Source organism: Pezoporus flaviventris, unplaced genomic scaffold (genome assembly GCF_033815535.1).
Source record: "Pezoporus flaviventris isolate CSIRO_AGI_PZ_B2104156 unplaced genomic scaffold, CSIRO_AGI_Pfla_v1 ptg000036l, whole genome shotgun sequence".
NCBI lineage: Eukaryota > Metazoa > Chordata > Aves > Psittaciformes > Psittacidae > Pezoporus > Pezoporus flaviventris.
In genome coordinates, this window is record NW_026892584.1 from 16,085,322 (window position 1) to 16,111,036 (window position 25,715).

Genomic DNA, 25,715 nt, shown 5'->3' on the forward strand with positions numbered 1-25,715 from the left:
GCGTGGCCGCCGTCAGCTGTTCGCGGTCCGCCCGGCGGCGGTGGCGGCAGTTCGGCGGTTGGAGACGCGGCGGCGGTGGTGGTGGTAGCGGTGGCGGCGGCTCCTCCCGGGACGCCTGTTCCGCTTCTCGGTGAGTGTCCGGGACGCTCTTTCGCCACTCGGGGCCGGCCCCTCAGGAGTCATATCTCCGGTCAGTGGAGGCACCAAGGCTGAGCACGATCGTGACAGGGAAGGCGATTGCCCCCGGCGTAGTCCCGGCCCGGGCGGGAGGTGTAAAGCAGGTTCTGTAGGGGGCCCCGCAGCGTCCCGGGGAGCGAGCAGAAGTGGGGTGCGGGCGGGCTGGTAATGAGCCCGGTGGACACCGAGAAGGCAGCGATTCGCTGGTGTAGGCAGTGGGTAATCACCGGTGCCAGTACCAGCCGTCCCGCCGGGCGCGGGTGTCCCGAAGGAGCCGCGTTTAACCCCGTCGGTTGGGAGTGAATCCGTGGGGCTGGGTCCCGGGAGGGGAAGAGTTAAGAGCAGTTGGCGGTGCCGGAGCGCGGCCGGCCAGCTTTGTTTTGGGAAGCTGGCACGCACGTGCGCGCTGAGCCCTCCCCCCGGCTCCCCGCACCAGCCTGTCAGCGGCTCGGCTCCGCGCGCAGCCCCGGGATGGGGGTTCGGCTGCGAGCTCCCGTGTCGGTGCGGCCGGACCCGAGCTCCCCGGTGCCGCTGCCCGCGGCGGATCCCGACGAACGGCGCAAAGAATCGGACCGTGTTGAGGGGGGTCGAGCAAAACCTGTTGCTCTCTAACCCCTCTTCTGCTGGGGTTCGGGCTGCCCCGGCTAGCTCGGTGTCCTTGTCGCACTTCCTTGCCCGTGTCCCAGCGGGGCTCTGCCGGATGAGCCCTGGCAAGGCTTGCTGAAAAGACAAAACACGTTCTCGCCCTGCCTCTCTCTCAGGTGACCGCGGTCCAGCAGCAGAGCTGGCAGGAGCTCATCGCTGCTGTGCCTAAAGGCCCGTAATTCCTTTCGGTGTGCTACTTTAAGCTATGGATGAGTATCTTACGAGTGCTGCGCCAAGACAGTTCTGCTGTCACCCGGGAGAGCCAGGCCAGCTGTGGGCTGGTACCTGTTCTGCTCTACAAACCCCTCTTTGGGGGTTGTAGCTGAGCTGAGTGAACCGCTGAGATGTCACAACTTGCACATAACCACAGTGCCCCCGAGTTACACCCTGCACACATCGTTCTTGCACTGCTCAGTCCCTTTGTCTCCTCTAGCGAGCTGGTGTTGTAAGTGCTGCTCACCTGGGGGGAAATGGGAGTACCAAGGGGAGCACTGAACACAGCCTTATGAAATTATTATTAATGTCTCCTTTAGGCCTGAAATTCCTCTTGCTAGTCTTCCGTTCTGTTAAATGCTTCGCAAACCAGAGCAAAGGAAGAGACAAGAAGAGTTGAATTTCACTGCCTTGTTTGGAACTGGGTGGAAATCCTGGAGATGGATCTCTTAGGAGTCTGTCTTCCAATTGGGTTAGATGCACAGGTAACAGTAAAGGGACTTGAAGCATTTTTGGTAAATCTGCTTCTAATCGGCATATGTTTGCAAAGAGCTCTGAAATAGTGATTTAGGACTTACCTTTTTTTCTCCTCAGCCATCTTTGTTCAGCTTTGTGCTGCAGCAGAGCTCAGGAGTGTTTCCTGTGGCAACTACAGGACTAAGAAGTCCTCCTTTAAACACTGACACCAGCAATGCTTTTTCATTAGTAGTAAGGTGAACTAATGCACTGACAGTGCATGTAAGCTTGAGGGTAAGAGGGGTAATGAAGTGACTGCGTTTCCAGGTTTGGGACATGTCTTAAGTTGAGCTAAGGGAAGAAATGAGAAGTTGAAAGTTGGCCCTTTTAGTGAGAAGTTATGGAAAGCTTCACAGAAATGGCTTTGCCAGCTCTCGAGTTTTGTAACCACTGGGGTTTCTTAAAAATCTGGCCTTGCAGTCTTGAGATTACAAGAGCCTTTCTTCATCAGTAAGTGATATATGGGGAAAAAAGTGAATGGGGCATACTATAAAGTTCAAATATGGAAGCAAAGCAGACCCAAAGAAACTATATGGCTATGGGGCAATTTGAAGGGTTGGGTTTACTTTTTAAGACAATGTTTTTTGAGTTTCTATGTGCTGAAGTTGGGGGTTGGCTCCCTCCTTGTGACCAGTTGTTGGGTTGGAGCTGTGGGTGGACTCTCAGACACGTGAACTTTCTCTCTGGGCTGGCACTTGAAACAAAGTCCTGACCTTCACCATTTGCCTCTCCTGCCCATGCAAATGGGCAGCACTGGGAGGGAGAGAGCCAGGCAGGCAAGGAAAAAAAAAGCTGTGTTTTGTTGTTGGAGCAGAAGGCATTCTATCACTGACAACATTCTTGTGTCTCAGCTGTTTCTTCAAATGTCCCTTTATTGCAGGAGCAATGGATCGCCCCAGCTACCTGGAAGAGGATTATTCTAGCCTGGATGGGCTGGACGATGACGTGTTTCACTCTGATGACTTTGGACTTGCAGGTCAGCCTGGTGAGATGACTGCAACTGGCATTTTCACACAGAACCAGTCCTACAGCTGTCTTCTGGGGAGGTTTCAACTATTCCCCCTCACACACTGCTGTGGTCCCGGTATCAGGCATCCTGAGCAGCAGGACAAGGCAACTCAAACACTCAGCCCGTCCTCTTCCAGTCAGGATGTTATGTTGCCTTGTGGAGTCACTGAAGAGCCCCGGAGACTCTTCTATGGTAAGAGCACTCCAGTGTCACCACCTTTGCAGCAAGGAAACTGTCCCTCTAGAACTTCCCCAATCAAGCAAGGTTTCTTTCATTAGGGCATTTTATTAAAGGACTGAAATGATTTTGCTTTGGTCCTACTCCCTCAGGAAAGATAACTTGTATTTTCTTACCCTTGCTTGTCCACTGCAGGAATCAGGCACTTGCTCTTTGCTTCCGCTGTCTTCAATATTCCCACTCTTGTTCTTTATGGCTTTACTCTGTCATGTTTTATGTTATTGCTAGATGTTTAAGTGCTCACCATACCTTGTATCCTACAATTTGCCTACATTTTTTAACTTCTAGTGGTCTCATCCACATAGGGAGACTAAGAAGTTTTCACTGGAGAGAATGAAATACAAAAATTTACACTTAGCAGGACAGCTTTTAGGCTCTTTATTGGAGTTAAGTTGTTGGACAAGTAGCACATCCATCCAGTATTTCGCTAGTAACTGATGGGATACCACACCACTCTGTGTATCTGATTCAGCTTTAATTCAGATCAGTCTCACTAAATGCCAGAGAACTGAGAAAAGTCTGGCAGAAAAGATACAGCAACCTTTAATGGGAGACAACTTGTGGCACAGATCTCGTAAAACTGCAGAATTGTCATAAAAAAATTGTCAATTGTCATAATTGTCACTTGACTGAACTATAAACAAGCAAATGGAACCAAGCGTAAGAGCCTGCCAGTCATTTGATTATGGGAAGCAACACAATGCTCTGCTTAATCAATACAAGTCTTTACTGCATGCTTATGGTACACAGTTATTGGGCTTCAGGAATTGGACTTCAGCGTGACTCGAAAATTTAGGATTATGTGCAGCTCTTCCCTCTGTAAAGTGTACAGAGTAGAAAGGCTATTCTTTGAGCTGGAAGAATGACTCTTCTGACATCTGTTTTGTAGGGAATGCTGGTTACCGTTTACACATCCCTCCAGCTGACTTTGTGTTGGATCCGCACCTCCAAGAGGAGCCTCAGGAAGGTCAGCGGGAAGCGCGTGCCGAGGTGCAGATTGCACGGAAGTTGCAGTGCATTGCTGACCAGTTCCACCGGCTCCACATACAGAGGGTAGGGTGTCTCTGCAGGGGTAGGTGGGGGGTAGCTACCCAGGAGCTCTGCTCTAGAAGACTTGCTCCAGGCATCAGCTAAGCAAGGCTGTTGTCTAAGGCAGCAGACTGACAGCAGTGATGGAATGGCAGCAGTATCCTGATGGATTTTGCTTATGCTAGATTGCTGGCTCATCTTAAAGATAGCAGGTGGAGGGAAGAGAATGTGTGGGATTGTATTTACTGCCTGGGAAGATAGCTGTTCTGCATTAGCTGCTGCTATTCCAGCTCTTTCAGCTCATCTGCAACAGGGTCACTGAGGCTTTCCCCATGGATCTCCCCCTTGCTTCTTATTACAGCTTTTACTCTTCTTCTCCACTGTCCTCACCACCAGCATCCTCTCTTCTGTGGCCCAATTGGCCATCTGTGACTAATACCAGCTCCTCATCTTGAAGATGACAACAAGCCTGGAGTCTTTTTTGACACTCCTTGTCATCTAGGGGTAGTTCTCTTGTAGTGTATATTTAGATCATGGTAGACTTGCTAGCAGCTCCTCTGTCAGACTGTCCTAGCTAGTGCCTCAGACTTGTGACTAACTTCTTCACAATAAAAGACAGCTGTCATATGCCATCAGGTCTGAAAACCGCACTCTAGAATCTTGATTTGTTTTCTTAGGGAAAAAAAAAAAAAGCAAACCCGGCTCTTCAAAGAAACAAAGCAAAACCAGCATCCCTAAATCCCTTGATGCTTTCTGCCTTGCCCTCCTTCCCCTGCTGAGTTGAGGTGGAAATCCCAGGTCATGCAGTTTGTCGGAGTGGGAGGTTTGGCAGTAGGCAGAACTTTGCCACTTCAATGCAAGGCCAGCAAGGAGAACATGTATCTGTTTGCATATGAAGAGGCGGACACTTCATGACTTTAGAGAGGGACAGAAGGCTTATCTCACCCCAAGTGAGCTGGTGCTCCGTTAACTGTGGGATCTGTTGCAATTCTCCTCAAGGTAAGTGAGGATCTCTGTCCTGGTCAGAAAATGTGGCTTGTGGCTGTGCAAAGGTTTGGTCCTCGCTGTGTCATCAGAGAGAGGAGGGAGTTCTGGAACTCTTCATCTCCGAATAGCAGGAGGATTAAAGCAGCTGTAACAGGAAGGTTAGCCTGTGGAAATGCAGATAGAGCCATGAATGTCATTTACCAAATTGCAGGAGTACAAGCTACCGCGAGATCTTTAACATACGCTGTGTGGCTGGCTGCGTGGGGTTTTCCCCAGTGCTACCTTTTCACCAGAGATAGCTGCAGACCCCCCCTCTCCCTCGCCAGGTTCTCGCTGGACAGGGCAGGTTAAACCATCTCGGTGAGGAGCCCCTGGCGTGAAGTGGTGGAACTGGTTGTAACGTGAGCTGTCACCTCGGGGGAGTGTACCTATCTGATCTCTGTGCCGTGGAGACCCATCCAGCAATACCCACCCAGCCCGGCCCCGCTGAAGCCGCCGGGCCGGCCTCCTCGTCGCCCGGTGGACCGGGCCGGCTGCCCGCGGCGGGTGCAGGCCAGCCAGGCGTGCGGCCGCGTAGTAAACAAAAGCGTCCGCCGCCGGCCAGCATGGGAGGAGTTCTGCTGCCTTTGTTTGCACTGGAAGAGCAACAAGTTGTAAAGGGGGCGGGGGGAGCCGCTGAGCCATTTAAATTTGAAAACAAAACAGAAAAAAAAAAACCAACCCCAACCCGAAAACTTAACCCCAGGACAGAGCAGTTCAGCCAGTGGTTCTCCACAGCCTGACCCTGGGATAGGCCTTGGCATTTGGATTTGTTAAGGGATTCTTTCTTGTTTGTCAGGAAAACTGAGTACTGAGCCACATACTAGTGTCCAAGGCACTGTTACCCGTGGAGTGTTTTATTGTATGCCCAATCCCTTCCCTCCTAGCCCTGCATGGAGGATTTTCTTTGGCTTTTGGCACAGATCTGTGCAGGAGCCCCTCTGTCCTATGTGCAGTGACTCTTCCCAGCCTGTTGCTGCAGAGCAAGCAGCCTGCCTCTGGAGACACGAGAACTGGTTCACAATGTGTTGTGGTTTGAAAGGGGCAGTCTCTGGGACAAGGAAAACTGGGCTGTCATTTATCTTGCTGTGAAACTAATCCCTGATTTGGATGTCCCATTCCAGCTCATCTCAAACATTTGGTCAAAACCAACTTTCCAGAGTGGTGTCTTCAATCAGATTTAGAATACCGCAAAGTTAGTCACACCAATGTGGTCTTGTGAGGTCCTGAGAGAGAGCAAGCCTGGTTTTCAACAAGCTGTGCCTCTTTTTGGAGCCTAAAAAACATCTTATCTGTGAACGTGTGGAAAGAAAACAAGTGTGCCCTTTCAGTGCTAGTTAGGAAAAGCTTTCAGCATTGGAGTAATGCATCCAGCTAGCCCAAGAGTTGCCTTCTTATGGCTCTTGAGGTCTGTGAGACTGAGGCAGTTCAGGTACAGCTCCTGTTCTGCTGCCATAGCAGCAAGGCTGTGTTGACACAAAGGCTGCTGGTTAATGTACATCCCTGGCAGAGAGGAACTGAGCAGGCAATAGCTGCTGGGGTTGACATCACTAAGTTGTCACTGGACTCAGCCACATGCACAGTGTAACCCCAGCCCACACTGGGAACCCTGGAGAGTCACTGTTATCTCTTCCCTGGGATCCTGAAGCTATATGGTATTATTCTGTGGTTCTTGGCTATACAAAAGATTTCTGGGTATGCATCTCGTAAGAATAAGAGAGTTGGCAGCACCTATGCTTGCTTTTGGCATGTACATAATTTTCAGGGTTTCATTTCCCATTAATATATTAAACAGAACACAGTAGTTTAAAACCTGGCTTTTTCATCTTAAGATGCTGAATTTGTGATAGGAAGGACTTGAGCAACACTCTGTGTTCCTAAGTAGCAGAGCCCGCTACAGGTTGATCCAGTTTGCAAAGGGCTCTGCAGAATGACATGCAAGAACCATTTATGTCTTCTTGAGCTCTTTAGTACCTCTTACGTGTCTGAGGCTGTGCAGCTTCTGGCAGTGTTCCCTCTGTTGTGCTTTTCGCACCCTGCCCTGGAAAACAAAGGTAGAGCCAAGGCATGCTTTCTGCAGGAGAACCTAGTACCTGTCTGCTCCTTCTTGGTTTGGAGCAAGTGTGCCTTTGTTGTGGGATCTGTGAACTGCTTGCCTGTGGCTGAGCTTAAAGAGTGCATTCTGAGATTATGGAGAACAGAGCTGAATTTAGGGATCTGCTGGTCAGTTGGCTGGGATGCACTGCCTGTGCCACACTGGCTGTGGCAACAAGTGCCTGGGCTGTGCTTCAGGTCCAAGTACACTTGAGTTTTCTTGCCTTGACAAGGGGCTTCAGCCTGTGCTGGACTGATAGTGGTTTTTGCAGCATGATATGCTGCTAGATGGGATGTGAGCAGACAACCAGGGACGGCAGCAGCAGCGTAAAGCCGCCCCATAGGAGCACGAGGTTATACAAGAGCGGGGTGGATGACACTATATCAGAATCACACCCCTTCAATCTGACTTGCTCCATTGAGACACTGGAATGCTACAGGTTTTTCCAAATAAAATAACTCTTTCTAAGCAGGCTGCAGTTTTGAGGGGACTGCTTTTATCACATCTCCGTGGTGATAAGATCACTTCACAGGGAATAAAATTGTCTCTTTAAGAGCCAAGGAGTGGTAGCCTTGAACAGTTCTGGGCTCTGGTCCAAGCAGAGCCACTGACTTGCTGTATGACCTCAGACAAGTCTCTTGACCTCCTTGTGCTTCAGTCAACCCATCTGGAAAGCTTGGTTTAAAAAAAGCTGAGCCTCAATGAGAACCAGATGCTGAATCAGAGCTGAGCTTTCTTGAGTAAATAAGTGCATTACAAACAACAACAAAGCCCCTTTCCAACACATCAGGAATCCTGCAGTTGATTTAGTTATGCTGACCATGCTCAAAAATCCTGTGTGGATCTAGCTCTAGAAAACTTTGCTTCTCCAAATTCCCCAATTGATTCAGCAAGTAACTCTCTTGCTGTCACTGCTATGAGCTCAAGCAGTCTGTGGAGATGAATGCCCGCATCCACACAGGCTGTGAACAGTGAGGCATGTACCTGTTTGCCCCAAGTTAATGACACTGAAAATGTCCAGGAGGAAATGTTGTTTTCCTTTGAAAGTGAAACTTGATAACGTTTTGCATACTTTTTCCCCTTTGTCTCTCGTGAGAGTTATTGGGGCCTCCTCTGAGACACTTCTGCTTATGCAATGGGGAGCCCATGTCACTTGTCAGAAACCTAGTGGTGTGAGAGACTGGGTGCACAGTGCTATGTGTCTATCATTTATTCCAAACTCCATCAGGCTTTTCTCCATCATTTATTGAGGACACTCAGGGAATTTTAAACTTTTTTAAACTGTAATTGTTTTCAGGAAACTGTCCTTTATGATGACTTTACATTTTAGGAAGAGTGTTCAGAAAAACTTCCTAATAACATAATGCTCTCAAACTGTCCTGCAGTTGAGCCTGTAGTACCAGCAGCTCTATACTTTACTTGTACCTGCAGTCTCTTTGAGACTTGTGGTAAGTGCTTTCATTTTTTTCCCCGAGTAGCTCAGTACGTTTCAGGATCTTCTCTGCTGCTAGCTAATGCTTGCTGGCCCATGCTGCTGTGGCTGTGGAAAGTAGTGGGTCACCTCTTCAGTTCTGCTGTCTATGGGTTGCCCATCAGTGCAGGACTTGAATTACCAGCTGAGGATGCAGGAGCATGGTGAGGGAGAGTACCAGACAGAGAACTGCTGACGTGAACAAGCCCAGTTTGGAGGGCAGGGGTTAAGTTGGGTATGAGGTTGAGAAGATTGAAATGTAAAGCAAAGTTCTTGCAGGGACATGGAATTGGGATCCTAGACTTGAAGAAAGGAGTGTGCCATAGGGGGAAGAGGAATTCTCACAGTCAGTGGAGATGTGGAGACAGATTGGTTTGGGGTTGTTTGTGGTTTTTTGCTTAATAATATTGTTAGTTGGTTGTTTTTTGGTTTGGTTTTTTTTTCATTTTGACCAATGACAGTGAAGCTTGGGCTTGAAAGTGCACCTTCCCCTATGCATACAAATGACACAGCAACCTGCTGGCCCTTGTCTAGCACCTGTTACGAAGTCTTGCTGCCTGTGGAGCTGATTACTTGACATTTAGGTTAACAGAAACTTGTTAGACCCTTTCACATCTGATCTGAATGAAATTATTTGGTATATTAAGACACTGAGAACAAGAACATAGTTATTCTCCTGTTTAAATCATATTTCTCCCTTATCTTGAATGTTACATACAGTTCTGGTTTCCTTCTTCCAAAAATGATGCAGCAAAACTGGAAAAGGTTCAGAGAAAGGCAAGAGGATGATGAAACTTCCATATGAAAAATGAAAAAATGGGCTAGGACTGCTAAGCCTAAAAAAGACACAAAGCAAGAGGGTAGCAATATTAAACAGAAATCAAAAGTGACATGAAGGAGATGGATGGACTAATTTCAGTGCAAGAACTAGGCAAAATCAAGTTAAGCTAGTAGGAGCCAGCTCAAAGAAACTGAGGTATTTTTTTAATGCAATACATAGCTCTGTGGAGCTATCTATATGCTTTGTCAAGGCATATTGTGCATCCCAATGTTTTATCTAGGTTCAAGGGGAATTGGGACAAGTTTATGGCCATTGAAGGAGACATTACATAAACAGAAACCCGATCTGACTAGGGAAGTCCCAAGCTCAAAGTAGTTAGTTGCTGAAAGAGTATTAGGGGGAGCTATTGCATGTAGTTGCCCTCTGCCTTTCCTCCTGCAGCCACGCAAGGCTGCTGTTGGAAGTTGGGCTATACAAACTGTTGCTGTAACAGTCACATACAAGCATTGTGTATCGGTTTACTAAAAAAAACCACAAAACTTTTGCATCAGCCTAATCTATCCTTCTTCTCTATGCTTTTAGCCGACAAAAGATTTAGATATATTATGGTTTAGTTCCTGCTGAAAATAGGAGATGATGTTAAAAAGAAAAGCTTCCTGCCTAGCTCTGGTAGAGGAAGTGGGCAGAGGATAAGGGAGCTGGGTGGCAGAAGATCAGTGCAAGCTCTGTGCGATAGCACTCTGTGCATCCTTCAGCCTGCTGGACGCAGGACTTCAGTATCTTAAGGCAGTGGGGCCGCAACCTCAAAATATCAAGGTTGCACACATTAAAAAGCACAAAATAATTCTTTGGGCAGCACATGCAAATTGTTTTGCAGTATTTCTAACATTGCCTGCAGTATTGCTGTGTAATTTAAATAGCATTCAGTGCTGCTGCTTCTGTACAACCCCAGTAGTCTCACACGCTTTTGCATGGCCTTGGCTCTTGCAGCATCACGCTGGTTGTGACAGTAATAATGTGCTTTCTCCTTGTAGCAGTGTGACAGATGAGAAATTATTTTTCAATTAAGAAACAATTGCGGTAATATCCCACTTCTTTTTTAGTGTGGGAGACTAGGAAATGCAGGTTATAACTTGTCTGAGATCATACAGGGATCGCTGATTGGAACCCAGTTGTTCTGCCTCCAGTCCTCCGCTTAGGTTGGTTGATCTTATTAAGATACTGCCATCTCTGAGGGGGATGATGAGATGTTTGGACTGATTATTTATGGTGAGGAGTGTGCATGTTTGTATTTTACTCAATTAAATTTTATGGTGGAAAGGCAGGAAAGCAAGTGCCCAAGTGCAGAGTCCTTTGTTTCAAGCCATTGAAGAAGAATGTCCCGCTAGCCTTTTATAGTTTTTGTTGTTTTTTTTTTCTTGTTGTTGTTGTTTCTCCTTGGTAGCTACCCTTGCCAATGGCAAAGCAATCTTTCTGAGGACCGTACCACAGCAGAAAGAATAGCGGTCTAAAAATAAAAGCGGTGAGGCAACTTCTGTTAACCCCAGTTCGGTTTTTCCTGATGTAACGCCTGACGGGACGCTGGCGATGGGGCACTGCAGCCACCCGCCGAGCAGAGCCCCCGACGGGGTCTGTCCCGTCGGGCGAGGAGGAGCCGAGGCCGTGCGTGAGAGCGCCTGTGCCGGGCAGTGTTTGCGCTGCGGCTGCTGCTGTGTTTATATCGCTCTCTAAATTTAGCCTGTGAGTCACCAGAACTGCTGACGAGAGGCTGCTGTGCCCGCAGGCTCCAGCGCTGCACCTGCCCGCCCCCGGGCTCCGCTCGCAGCCGGACAGCCCTGCTCACCCCCCGCCCTCCGCAAGCATATATTCCTGTAAAAACTGTTAAAAGTGTTAGTTTAACAACCCTCCGAAGTAAGCTTTAATCACCAGGGGGGGTCTCCCGCGCACTGAGCAGTTTGAGGAGCGCTTCCCTTCTGCTGCTGGTGAGGAAATGGATGCGACGTAAAGATCAGTTCCCCCCCCCCCACAGCCGGTGCAGGTTCGGTGCTCAACAGAGTAAGGTGCAAAGCAGCTCTGTTAGTTCACACTTGGGGTCTCACTGAACAGACCTGCCTGGGCTTGCTGCTTGCAGCTGTGGGTGTGGGCAAGGGTGGGTGTCTTCTGGGCACAGAGGCCAGGTCTGAGCATCTCTTCTGCACCCTCATACCCCGCATTACGGGGGTGAATCCCCCCGAGACCCCATGGCGCAGGTAGACAGTGGCATCAGGTGTGGCTGTATGGAAATGCAAGACCCTTATTTACTGTATATATGGAAAACAAGGCGGTGTGCCCCCCAGGGGTGCAAAAGAGGAAGGCTGGGGGCCTGGGAACGTGGTGGCCCGTGGTTGCCCTTCCCAGGTTGCCGTCAGCTGGCTGTTGCCATGGCGTCTGTCTGCTTCCCCTTCCTGCCCGCTTTGGAGAGGAAGGAGCGAGTGGCTGCGTATTTGTTTTTGAGCTACGAGAAAGTTGAGAACGAGCTCACCTGCACAGCTGTGCCTGCAGCAGGTTTGGGGCAGTGAACATTGCTGTTTGCCGCTCGGACCAGTGCCTTGGCCCAGGTCAGTGTCGTCCCCCCTTGCTCGGGCTGGGCAGCCTGTAAAGTGGTTATGGGGATCTGCTGCGCCTGCATCTCTTCTGCTGTGCCTGCTCCTGTGTATACTCTCTCCATAAACGTACGTCACTTACCTTACTTTGCAAAGCCTGATGGAGGCTTTCAGAAAGGAAGCAATACTTGAGATGATGCCTCTTTCCACCACAAGTTTAGTCCCACATATGAGAGCCATGGGGTTTGCAAGCCAGATGGATGCAGGTCCCTGAGGAGGATCCTCATCCTCTTGTCTCTGTCACCACGAGGAAGCGACTAAGCTCCTCTTTTGGTTTTTCTCTGTTACCATCTCCTTTTTTTTTCCCTGCTGCTTTTACACATGCATTATTCTTTGGTCATTAGGAATCACAGCTGGAAAGATTTGTATTTGACTTCCATTGGCCTGCATTTCTCTCTCCAGCGGGGGACACCTTCTGTAACCTCTGTTGCCTTGGGGACTGTGGCTTTCTAGTCTTTCTGAGCTAAAGCATATTTTGTGGTAGCACAATATGCCTCCAGCCACCTGGCAGCCAAAACAGCCTTCAGGGATGAGTCAGCAACTGCTCCTGGTGTGCAAGTATTTTTGTTTTCAGTGAATAAATAAAATCCCACAACTTATTGCAAATACTTGTATTAGTCATTAAAGGAAGAGTGATGTTTTTGTGTACACATACGCCATTATTCTTCTTTTGCTCTAATAGTGCCATTTATGGCCATATTTTAATCCTTCTAGTTAAGATGGGATCGGAATTTGACCGTTAACCATCTGGAAGCCATGAAGCAAAGTCAGAAGTTGCCCATAAGATCAAGAGGGTAGACAGGTGCACTGTTCGTTATATGTGATAGGAATGTACCAGACCCACATACGTCCTGTGCATGATGAGGGATATTAATGGCACAATGTATTGGGTGGAAAAGTGAATCCTATTCATCTGTTAAACATTTATGTTCAAAGATTCAAGGAGCTGTGTCAGAGTAACAACATTTTCTTTGAGGTCTGTTGCCTGTCCTGGTCTTCCCTTGATCACCCCATGCAAGGGCTTGTAGGAGTAGAAGGCTTTTCACATCTGGGGTGCTATTTGACTGATACATATCTGTATGCTTACAATGTAAAACATGTATTGGGAGTTAATTATGGGGAGGGAATAAATGTTGGGTCAATCATGTCCCTCTTTCATTTGCTTCCAGTAAAAGTCTTTGCTTTTTGTGTTTGTTTACCAGTATTCTGGCTTTTGGTTCAGCGCAGTTCACGGAATAGGCTTCACTAACGTACTATTGCTGCAGAGGACACTTTTCCTGTAAAATGGCCTTTCCTTGTGACTCATTGAAGCATTCATGCTAACGCCTCAGACAGACAGACTCTTAAGGATATCCCCTTTAAAAAGCAGCAGCTGCAATAGGAAATGGTTTTATGTGTTTCCAGCTTTGTGTTGACTTACTGTACTCACAAGTCTAGTCTTCTTTAGTTACAGCTAGTACAGAGGGCAAAAGGGGCTTTTTTTCCATCCTGGGATAGAAGTGTCAAAATGATCAGTGTGTTGCCACTGCATAGAGGTGGCGAAGTGTTCATCATCCCGGATACTTCTGTGCAGTAGCGACTCCTGGGATTGAATTGTTTTGATGAGAGACAAATCATCACAGTGAAGCATAGGAAAATTATAAACCTGTGTTACAATAGTTATGAGTCTTAGAAATCTGTAGGAATTTACTTGAAACATATCACATCTGAAAACATTAGATGCCAGATTCATGGAGCCACTCTCCTGGGTTTTCTGTCCTTCCTGGCAGCTAAATTATACCACACCAAAAAACCCTCAGTCTTGAAAAGTTTGAGTATTTTGGTCTTGGCAGAGGCTTGTGTAGGGAAAAGCTACTGAAAGTTGTGAAAAGGACATTTTTTTAGGCTAGGACAGTTTTTTCCATAAATTGTTTACTCTCTACTGCAAAGAGTGTCTGCCATTTCCATTCTGTGGCTCTTGTCCCATGCTGAATTAGAGCCATGGAAAGCAGATCAGCCCAGAAGTGAAGCCATAACTCTATAAACCTTGTTTGCTAGCCTTGCTACTGAAACAAGCAGTCCAGCTCACTCCTCTTTCTTTACAACCTCTTTACAACCTTTCTGTTGTGCTGGCACAAGCTTCAGCTTGACTACATGATGCCATGGATCATATGGGTTAGGATCCATAGTAAAGGCAACTTCTTTATCGGATTACTTCTGGCCTTGATCACTGTCCTGTGCTAGCTCACTTTTCTGCACTAGTATAGGAGATGACAGTGTGAGCAGTCTGCTTCAGTACACAAGCCAGTGAAAGTGTGTGTGGGATTACACCACCATGGAAGGAAATGCTGTCTGAGTACTGACCCATGGAAATACAAACCCTAGGTCTAGGAATAAAACCTGGAAAGCTGCCCTCAGCCTAGTGCTCTATTTTTTTCACAAAATTAATGGTGTCAGCGTCCTTCATAAAGGGATTTGAGATCCAGGAAACAAGGGTAAAATAATTCCTATTCTGCTCTTGCATGGAAATCACCTTAGTGATCACCTAGTGTCTTAGGCAAGTAATGGGAAACATTTTTAACTGGAAAAGGACAAAAATGCTGTACCAAAAATAATGGCTTCAAGAGGCAGTGAAACAAACACAATAGAATATAAAGTTAAAAAAAAAAAGAAAAAAGAATTTTTTCTCAGGATTTGTGATACCACTTCCCACTGGTTCTTTTGCAGGTCGTAACTTCCTAAAGTAGAGCTCTAAAACTCTTAGTTACAAAACCTAGTACCTTCCTGAAAATGACCCCCTCCTTCAAAAAAAATTCACTGAATGTGGCCTCCTTTACCTATCACTGCAAAGAACAAGTAATCGTTCTCTTGTGAGGTAACATGTAAAGCTTAAAGAGGAGACAGAATATTGAGGAACTTATTATGGTGTGTGAGAAGCACAAAGCTGCCTTCTACATGAAGCAGGACATTAATACAGGGAGTCTTACATGTGTTTGTCCTCCTGACAGTGTGGCACAGTCATTTCCCATACTAAGTCCCTGTAAGACACTTTACCCTCTTGGCTACCAGTAGAATAAAATAATCTGCCAAAGCAGATTGTCTAAAGAGCATCTATGGTATGCTTCTCCATGCTTTCCTATCATAGTTCCTTACAGGAGAAGACTGCAGAAGAAGGCATTGTGCTCACATGCCACTTCATTGAATGCTACCCAGAAATCTGTGTTTAACACAGAGTTAAACAGAACAGTCCACTTAATCTGTAATAGCTTGATAAAAACTTGGTATCTAGATGTCATCAAGACATTGTGGTCCCATGTGCATGTTCAAGCAGATTTGAGAATGTGGCTCTATGGAGGAGGATAAGAAGAATCTTTGGAGTTTGATGAGGAAAGACAAGCCTGGTCAGACTGAGAGGCGAGTAACAAAACAGAAAGCATCTTGCTTTTTGAGTCCAAAATAGGTTTTTGTAACCCAGCCCTAAGGGATAGTTTATAAAAGCTTGTTTTCACCTGTAAACCTAGCAATGTCTGCCTAGACAGTAACTACAGACTGAACCCAGGGCTGGTTACTTGAAAATAAATGATACTAGGCTCTTAGAGTCACTGTCCGTGGGTTATGCTCCAAGCACAATGGTGTTGAAATGCATAATGGTATCTGTGTGAACTCTTCTAAATTCAGAAGACAAATGTTAAGTGTTGAGGGTAAGAAGAATGATGCACTGCTAAGGTGCAAGCTGAACACACATTTTCTGATGCCAGTTTTGTGTGTACTTGTGGTTTAACTGGCGCTGAAATACAAACATAATTTAATGACTATCCGGAAGGGCTTTGAAGAGCTGTCTATTGACACATCTCCAATACACCAGCTCTGGGCGCAACTCACTCTTATTTGTGATTACATAAAGAATGCCTTGCAACTGGGTTGTTCTGCCCTGTTGGGCTAATCTGAGTTGAAACATCTTGTTCATATAATGTGCTTCAGTGCTTTTTTATGAACTCCTGTGTACTGAGGCAAAGTTGTTGGAAGTCAGTCTTCTATTTCCTTGTCTGCTGGGGATTGGGGCAGGGGGAGGGGGTAGATTGGGGCTGGTTTGTTTTGTTTTCCAGAAATGATCAGTCCTGCTTAGCAAATATGGAATTCTGGATGGGAAAACAAAGACTGACTTCTAATAGAGGGTTGGTTATTGAGGTGAAATAGTATCCCAGGCTGGGCAATGTAAAGAGAAACCCACCTGTTTGTATGAGATACCATTAAACTGAGGGAACGTGGGGGTATAATCAGAGCCACTTTTGCAGGGGTGATTACATATAACAAAAGAAGGAACAGTGTCCCTGCCCCAAAGCTCTGTTATAGAGTCTGGTGTCCCCCTGAAACTCAACTCCCATGTTTCTTCCTTGACAATGGGACCTGAAATAACCTCTTGGTTTTGGTTTTTTGTGTGTTTTCAAGTATGGTCTTGCTTAAGGTTTAATTGGCTCCAGTCAGTAGGAAAGGGCTCCAAGGCTGATTATTTATGGCTTACTGTCAAAAGTGGCTATAAAAAGGGCAGTATTATCTTGGAGATGCTGGGAAGGAAAATGTGGTGGGGGGAGGGTGGGGGAGTGTGTGTGTGCACGAATGTGTTTTCTTGTACTAGATGAAATCAGAGTTTTGCTGTCTCAGCAGTGTGGTTTAAATTGAAGATTAACCCTTTGACCTTCACGGTGTCAAATCACTTACAGATGGATCACCAGTTATATTTTTTTCTTTCTTTTTTTTTTTTTACTTTCAGGGTGAAGGGGGGCTTTTTTTTTTTTTTAAAAAAAAAAAGGTTGTTTGTTCATGCAGCTGGGGCTTTTGAAAGGCTCAGAAGCCAATCTGATTAAAAACAGCACTTGGCTAAACTCTGCAAAATCCTACAAGCACAAAAAAAAAGTTTAATCCTCTTGTGCACAATGCATAAAGGGTCTGCTCTTTTCTTTTTGTAATGTTAGAGCTACAATTATTTCTGGAGAACTTATCATTTCCCTCTCCCCCCTCATGCCTTGCTGCACCCCCTTGTTATGCTGATGGGATTAAAGTGTCTGCTCTTGAAAAGTGTAACTGAGTTGTTATTGGAAAAGAGAAGTGGTATGTTGCAATTTTAGAAATATAAATAACCTTGCTCCAACTGTTCTCCTCTACAGCATCAGCAGAACAGAAATCAAGTGTGGTGGCAGCTTTTTCTCTTCCTACACAACTTGGCCTTAAACGCAGAGGTGAACAGGAACCACACTGGGCAGAGGTGAGCTTCGCCTGCCTGTTTCAGGCCGCATCCAGTCTGCAGGGAGCACTGAACAAACACTGGTTCGGGGGCGAGACATTGCACACCGCCGGCCGGATGTGAGGACTCTGAATTTCTGACACTCGTCTTCAAGTTTGAGGGTTTTTACGGACTCTTCTTTGCCGCTGCCTGCCTCGTGAGGCAGGGAGCTCTTGTCCAACACTGTCGAAGGAAAGCCAGAATGTGGGTGTGTTTGGTAAAGCTTGCTGCTGGTTCCTCGCGCCAGTGACCTCTGTGCAAGGGAGGCAGGTATTAGACTAAGAGCTTCCTCTGCCCTGTGTGCTAGTCAGTGGTAGAGTGCAGGAGTGTCATTTTGGCTGCTAGTTAAAAATGATGCCTGGGATTGATGACTCTAAACATGCTTTGGGTATCTTCCAGAGCAGAGATGCTCGATTCCTCCTCAAAGAAAGTTCTTTTTAGTAATGAAAACATTCAAGTATCTTATACCCATCAAGTTACTTGTTTTCTGCATGGGTTACTGTTTATTTCCCTGCATGCTGTGTGAGAGAACATCAGAAAGAAATCTGATCTCTTCAGTCTTTCCACTGGGCACCAGTTGCAGTTTTCTCATATGAAGTTGTTCTTTGTCATTACCATCAATACAAAAAATCATTTCAGTAGAACAGTCTTAAAATTAAACCTTGCGGGGGTTGCTGGTGGCTATTAGTTTCTGCCACTGTTTTTTTCCAGTTCAGTGTTCACAGTGCCCATGAGCCAGCATAAAGCCAAAAACCGTAGAATATGGCACAAGCATCATTCTTCTACAATGCTAATGTATATGTTTTTATTAGTTTTATCATGGGTGTTTGTTTTGGTTTTCTTTTCTTGTACTATAATATGGTTGGTCAGGAAGGCTTAGGTCCCAGGCATCCGATAGTTTTGCTTCAGGATTTGACAGGGAAATTAATTAGCAACTAGTCTGACCTGTACACTGTATAAGCAGTCTGTCCATTACTCTAATGTGTAATGTTTGGAGGCTACTGTAAGCATATTTGACTAGCAGCAGTAGTATGACTTCAAGGGAGATCTTTTAACAGTTCCCAGTTTGTATCACTCAGAAGTTTGTCCACACGACTGGTACTATTGGACGAGCACAGGAAAATTACCCTACCAAAAGGAAGTAGCCTTAAATATCGATTGCTACTCTCTGTAGCCTTAACTATCATTAGTTCATAAACCCAGTGACAGCTAGGGTAAAACACAAACAGAAAGGCAATACAGACTGTATTTTCTTCAGACCATTTCCGCATTGCCACTGCACCTTGTTGTAGGCCTCAAATGATACCAGTATGAGGAAAAGCTGTCCAAAGAATTGCTCTTCAGTCCTGTTACAGATGTTGACTTCAGGTGTTGAGGAATTCAGCTCTTGGTCCACTCTGAAAATTAAGCATTACTGTACGGGAAGAGTAGTCTACTTGCACATATGCTTTCTCTTCTGCCCTTCTCTGCTTATCCTTCTCTAATTCATGCTTTCTCTGGTATTTGTATAATCTCATCATTGCACTGTAGTGTCTGGTAACAGTTTGCTGAACACAGTTAAATTTGGACTTTCTCCCTCTCTCCCAGCCCCATTCTCTTGGTTTGCATCCTGCTCTACTGTGGCAAAATGTGCTTTAGCTCCCTGAAAGAGGTCCCCACTCTTTTTTCACTTGCATGTATTTACACTCTCTTTTTCAGCATAAGGAGAGTTTATGTGAGCAAAGCTTTTTTTTTTCTCCTCTTATGTTATTTTTCTAGCTAGAGCTAGAGTAATATGTTTGTCCATGATGGTTAATAATTCGTATCAGTGAATCTCAAGTAATATTTTGGGGGGGTGGGTTTTATGAAGAGGGAGGGTGGGAGATTTATTTAGGAGGGGGGATTGGTTTCGGGTTTGTGTTGTTTAAGCATGTGCACTACAGAATTACCCAGAGGGATACACGTGATAGCTGTTGCTGACTGTGCTGCAGGAGTATGGAAAGCCACTCTCTATCCATGATGGCAGAGATGAGGCTTTCAATATCTTGCTTTGCACAGTCTGCTTGGAGTAACTGCTGGTCATTGGAGAACACAGACTTAAATGCGGGGTAAAGGGTGAGTGGTAGTGCAAGCAGAGACTGAATTGGTGATCTCTGGGAAGCTGGATGTTAAGAATACTCTTAAAAGCTCTTAAAGAGGCAGGAGTGGAAGTGCTAAGGCTCAGGAAGCAATGCAGCAGTGCTGCCTGCCCACAGGGCATGCCCTCGGATGTGATGTTTGTGTTTTCCCACTGGTTGCCAGAAGCCCTTCATCAGGAGCAAAGCTAGACCCTATACCAGTCTTCAATACCTAAAGGGTACTTACAAGAAAGCTGGAGAGGGACTTTATACAAGGGCATGTAGTGACAAGATAAGGGGGAACAGCTTTAAGCAGGCAGAAGGGATTTCTATTAGACATTAGGAAACAATTCTTCAGTATGAGGATGGTGAGGCACTGGAACAGGTTGCCCTGGTAAGCTGTGTCTACCCCATTCCTGGCAGTGTTCAAGGCCAGGCTGGATGGGGCTTTGAGCAACCTGGTCTAGTGGAAGATGTCCGTGCCCACCGCAGGGGGTTGAAAATAGATGATCTTTAATGTCCCTTCCATCCCAAAACATTGTATGAATCTATGATTCTGTGGTAATAGCCCTGCAAACTACAAAAAGTTCAGGAAGCGCATCTGATACTTAAAAAACATAGTGAACTTTCCCTTTCCCCTCTCCCTTGGCGTGACTGCAAAACAGGCCAGTGAGGCCTGTTCTCTGGATGTGTAAGCTCTAAAGATAGATCTGGTACTGGGACTTTCTGGTGTTGCGACCCAACCAGTTTATCTAGGGTAAGACTCTTCTTATCATGGAGAAACAAGTATCTGAGACCATTCCTCACTCAAGCTGCCTGCCTCAATAGAGTCAATGGGCTTTGGGAAAGACACATCTTTGCCAGTCTGTACTTCCCACTATAACAACAGACTTATCAAAATTGGTCATGCCAGGGTCTCAAGTTAAAATCTCCTTGAACAGTACTTCACTGGAGACATAGAGCTAATGCTAGACAAAGGCTGACTTCCTGCAATATGTGTGTTGGTTACCGGTGCCAGAGATTTACAACCACTGATAATATATTTTAATTATATTCGATATCTGCATATCTTGGAGAAAGGAAATATGCTCTGTCAACCCAAAAGTCTTATTTTGTTTCATGTAGATTTGGAGAGGCAGGGTGATTATTCACTTAGGGACAAGCAGCTATTTCATACTTACCTACTTGAGGAAATAGTGGTAAGATTTCACATGTTTATCAATGAATACACAGATGCACAGCACCCATGTATTTGTCACCCATTCCATGTTAGTAAGGCTCCTTGATCATGCACTCAGGAGATCTTTACTGCAGAGCAGCTGTTGCAGTGTGGCCACAGACATACATCAATTCTTTGGGGAAACAGTTCCAAGGAACATGCTTTAAGTCATGTTAGTGAAGGGGTATGGTGGGGTTTTTACATATTAGTTTGTCTTGGTGAAAGGAAGGGGATACTGTTTCTCTCTGTGTTATAAAACTACAGCCTAACAATTTGAAAGTCCGATCTTTCTCCTAAAATCGATTCCTATTTTTAAGGAGCAGTTCTGAAGAAGAGCTTGAGCTGCTGCTGATGGTACCAGCAGCCTTGAAGTATCTTGCTTGCTGTCCCCAGATCTCCAAAATACCTTCAGACCTCAGCTCTCTTCCCTAGGGGACGGAGTTCTTCCTGTCTCATCCTAACTTTCCACCCCTTTGAATATCTTGTAACCTGCCTATCCCTGGATCCAGCAAGCCTGGTGCTAGTAGGGAATAGTTAGTTTTATTTTTGTTTCCTGCAATTCTTGAAAGCTGAGCCAGTAATCACAAAGTGACTGCCCAGGGATAGCTGCAAACTGCCTTAAGTAAGATACAACAAAGGCAGGGGAGAGGATGAATTCAGATGGAAAGGGTTGCCTTTGGATCTGTGTGTGGGACTGCAGCCTACTCCCAAGGTGCTGATAATCCCTGGTAGCACTGAATTCCTGCATAACTGATCACATATCTCAGTTTAAATAGCTGGTTGTTTTTAAATGTTTGTTGGCAACTCTTGTTAGAGAAGTCCTGAAAGAAACTTAGCGGCCTTTGCTTCGGAGCTGCGTATCAACAAGAGAATAGAGGCAAGGAACACAGTCCTTCTTGATGTAGAAAGGGTGATTGCAAAGACTTTCTTTCTACTGGCCATTTACTTTGTCCTCTCAAGCCTGGGTAAACGTACAGGCAACGTGTGCATGTGAGGTTGCTATAGTCCTGGAGCTGCTCTATAGCAGTCACTGCAGGTGTACCCAAGGTTGAACTTCATTTAGTTTGGTGCTTGGCTCTTCTGGGAAACTGCAGATTCTGCCCATTAGTAGAGAAGGGAGAAAGGTTGGGGCTTTTTTAAGAAAAACAGGAGTACTTGGGGCAGCTATTGCAGTGTGACCCTATCATGGATTCCACCCTTCTGCTGCTGTTCCTGACCCATATCTCTGCTGAAGCAGAGGGAATGGTAAGACTGTGACATGCTGAATGGTGTGCTATTGATGATATTTTAAAAGGGAAAATAGGGAGAACACTCAGCATATGTGCTAGGAGCAAATGAGAATGCAGATACGTGGAGGTTTTACCAGTGGTATTTACTGCGGGATTATAAGGAATAAAAGGACCATGGAATGCCTATTCATACTTATGGGAGCTCTACACATGGACCAAGCACTATTGAGTATTAGCACAATTTGACAACAAAGGTTTTTAATAATGTCCTTCAAAAGAGTCTGTCTTTCAAACTGGCATTTGTGATCATGTGCAAAATTGCCTACCTGTTGCCTTTGATTGTTTTAGCAAGAAGAAATACCTCAAGGAACTGGTAAAAGGTCTGAGGACAATCTTTTACAGTTCCTAAAGACTTCAGTGGTCTCTGTTTCTTTGGTTTGCATGTGTTCACACAGGTGTTACACAGCTCAGTTCTTCTCCACCAGGAAAAGCAGAAAAGACCAAACACATCAAATGCACTGGAATGTAACTGTGTGTGCGTGTGTTTGTGTGTGTGTGTGTGTGTGTGTGCACGTGTGTGTATGTGTATTCTTAAACTGAATGCAGTCTGACATCCCCTACCCCTTCTTTCTTCCATGTGCCTCACCTTCCCCCTTAGCCACAGAAAGGAGGGTCTCTTCCTGTGAATCCCATGCTGGAAGTTGGTTTCTGGGAAGCAAAACCTAATGTCTGTGGGCTGGTTTTTAAAGCCATGTTTCAGTTCTGTCTTCAGACTCTTTGCTGCCTTTGGGGAATGGAGGGGTGGGAAGGGTAGATTCTTAAGCTGTTTTTAAAATCTATTATGGAAATTTTGCATGTATAAAGTTATTCTTAAATCTAAAGGAGTCTCCCCAATTTGTGGACACAGCTTCAGGAGAGCATCGCCACAGATTCCTCAGCTCTGTCTTTGATCAGACTATATTAAAAGTGAAAAAATGGATGACAAAAGGGGGAGAGACTGATGTGATGGAAAGACAACATTGTCAGTATCTCCTTAAATAAATGTCAGAAGTTAGGCTTGTAAAAGGGAAATTTCAAAACAGCCCAAGGGATTTGTATGTCTGTTTCCTATGGGTACATTTGAAATTCCTGCCACTAAATTTGGTCTTGGGCATCTGGACTGTTGGGGGTTTTTGGTAAAACTAGTCATGTATCTCTTCTGTTCTCTTCAATGGTTGGTAGTACAGTCTGCCATGTTTCTAGGTGAAATACACTGCTGAGAGTACTGTGAAATTGCATTCACATTTTCTCCCTCCCCTTCCTGCATAACTTTTCTACTTTTGTGGGATACCTTTTTTTTCTTTCCTTAAACTTCAGAGTCCTTCCTCTGGAATTCAAAAAGGGTGAGCTAGAATTTGCAATGTACTTAATAAACTCCCTCAGTGGAGGGTTTCCCCATGAATTCTGATATTCACCAGAATATGATACTGTCCTGCTGCAGAAGTAAACCCGATGCTCTCCTGTGAGGTTTCTGTCTGGATTAGTCCTGAAGTGCACACACCTTCTTTGCCATGGACTGAGACCCAGTGAGAATGTAGCATTTTGTTTATCCTGGTTGTGTGCCTCCAGGACTCCTGCCTGTACCAATGGTGACTGGACAGAGCTCCTTTTGGTTTTGTATCTGTGCAGTATATTTGCTTTGTGCTTTCTTTCTTTGGTGCTTTTTAATACTGTAATACTAATTTTTTTTCTAATAACTGGTACAATTTTTAATAAAATTGTTAAATTCTTTTTCTGTGTTCTTGGCTTTATTTTTTAAGGGATGGAGGGCATTTACACAACTAGCCTGTTCTGAAGTTACCCAAATCAGTGATAAAATTAGGGCTGTTCAGCTTTGAAAATACCTGGTAGATCCTTTCATGTGCACCCTCATACCAGGCCCTGCAACAAAGACAAGATTTTATTTCTGGATTGGACTGCTCTCCTTGTGAATAATTTAATTTATAAAGTAGTCTTTGAAGGAGGTATATTCCCATGCTTGGAGAGAGAACTGCTGCTACTTGGAGCTGCACGGTTAACTTTTCTGCTTCAAATCAGGAAGACCTCTTAAGACATATGTGGGATGCATCCTCCAAATTTGCAGAGTGTAACCTTTGATTGATGGCTGTTTACCTGCTGTCTACACAAGTGCATCAAAGGCATTCAGGCCTTGAGAATAAAGACTCATTGCTTGGAAATCCTACCAGGGAAATATGGTTCTTGCTGGCCTTCTGACGTAAAGGCAGGGGAGGAAGGTGGCTATGGCTTTGAGAGAGCTTGTCAAGCGCTAATGACTCCCTCAAACACAAGACATGAGAATGTCTCAGCCATCCCAAGTGACAGCAAGATGTGTTTTGGTAATCATCAGGCCTCTCCCTAAGTTTTACTCTGAAAAACTACCTCCATTAAGTAACGGTAGTGAACCCAGGTGGAACAGAAATGGTGATGTGTGTATCCTGAATTATTTTAATATAGCTGGTCAAATTCCTTCAATCACATCCCTCCTCCAGTGTGATGCTGCCAGTGCAGTGCTCATGGCAGGCTTCAGGGAACCCAGTTAACAATCCTGCCCGATGTTAAGTTGCCTTGGCTGGTGTGTGCATGTTACAAAAGGGCCTTTCATTCCAAGGACACATGATGTGTGTGGTATGAAAAGCCACATGTGCATCTAAGACCACAGGGGGAAAAAGACAGTTTTTCTTTTCATTGTATTAGATCTAGTGAGAAGTGTGTCCCCTGGCCAGCCTCATGTGACCGTGAAAGAGCCCGTTGTAACACACTGATACCAGGGCACAGCAGTGAGATTGACCTAGATGGAAGGGTTGGCTCTGAATTTCCTCACTCTTGTGTGGTTGAATTCTCACCATTAATTAAACTCTCACTCTTACAAGCTTTAATAATTCTTGTATCAAAGAGAAGGCGGCTTTTAAAAGTGAGCAATTTGTAATGCTACCCCAGAACCATTTGCCAAAGCAGCAGGATGCCTTGCACCTTGCTGAAAGCAAAGGCAAGTGCACAGATGTACGGATGGCCTCCCTTCCTCTGAGACATCTCCTGGATTTATCTGGGCTCTGTCATGACCTGCTGTCTTGTCACCTGGCCATGGCAATGTAGACTGTACCAAACACTACAAGTTGGAACATTCCTGTTACAACAAACATTAATACCTTCTCTTTTTTTTTGTACTTTGAAAGAAACTGGATATCCTAGAAAATGTACTTCGGAAAAGCTTTCTTCTTCAAATATTAAGCCTGCATGCTAACAGGGCACTTTCAGTTTACTTCCAGCCATGGCCCCTTTCATGGCAATCACAACTTGTCTCTCACTTTCTGTACTAACATGACTAGCACTTTAAGGGAAAGAAAATGAGTTTTGTTATTAACTTCCTATCTGTATGATGTAGGGACAAGGTAAAAAGTTTAAGTAGGATTACTGCTTCAAGGAAAATATGTTTATCAAGAAGTGCTCAGCCTGTCTCGTTAAAAATAATAAAGCACTCTGAGGACGAGAAAGTTCTTTGATTGCGCAAGCTACTGCACAAAGCACTCTGTTTTCGTGGCTCTGGCTGCTGAAGTTTAGAAGCCACTGTAGTACATGGATTGGGGAATATTTTTCAAGCATTCATAACATTGTTTTATGGTGCAGTAAATGTGCCAGTCCTTAGTCTCTGCAATGTTTATGGAAGCTTGAAGCAGCTCTACCAACCAGCTTTCTCCTTGTACTCTCATACCTGAGTAATTCAGAAATAATCCAGCCCCATTTCCGCCTTTCCCCCTCCTGTTTGTGTAGAGATGGGGTTTAGGAAGGAAAAAGTGTCCCAAAAGCAATTTTTGTCAGTTTTGGGAGATTGGTGTTAAAATGTGAGAGCTGCAGTTGCTTCATTGTGCCCATCACTGGTTCCTGTTGAAAGGCTTGAATAGAAAGAAACCTGTTTCCAATTGGGTTCTGAGTTACCGGTTGGGCTTAAACCACGACGGCAGGCAATAATTTCTGTCAGTGAGTTGCCTTCCACCTGACATGATGCGTGGTACCGTACCGCACGTACAGAGTCC

The 25,715-nt window shown here is 45.4% G+C and overlaps 1 protein-coding gene across 2 annotated transcripts; it reads left to right on the forward strand.

Moving 5' to 3' along the window:
- The first annotated feature begins 499 nt into the window (after nt 1-499).
- Nucleotides 500-18,934, forward strand: BMF (Bcl2 modifying factor). 2 transcript variants are annotated; one of them, XM_061463358.1, is made up of 4 exons: nt 500-1,520; nt 2,432-2,527; nt 3,687-3,850; nt 16,986-18,934. In XM_061463358.1, the coding sequence occupies exons 2-4, from the start codon at nt 2,437-2,439 to the stop codon at nt 17,085-17,087; spliced, it is 357 nt and encodes a 118-aa protein (XP_061319342.1). In that variant the 5' UTR covers nt 500-1,520; nt 2,432-2,436; the 3' UTR covers nt 17,088-18,934. The 2 variants fall into 2 exon arrangements, with proteins under 2 accessions (XP_061319342.1, XP_061319341.1); XM_061463357.1 differs by having other exon boundaries at nt 518-1,520; nt 2,432-2,752.
- The last annotated feature ends 6,781 nt before the right edge of the window (nt 18,935-25,715 follow it).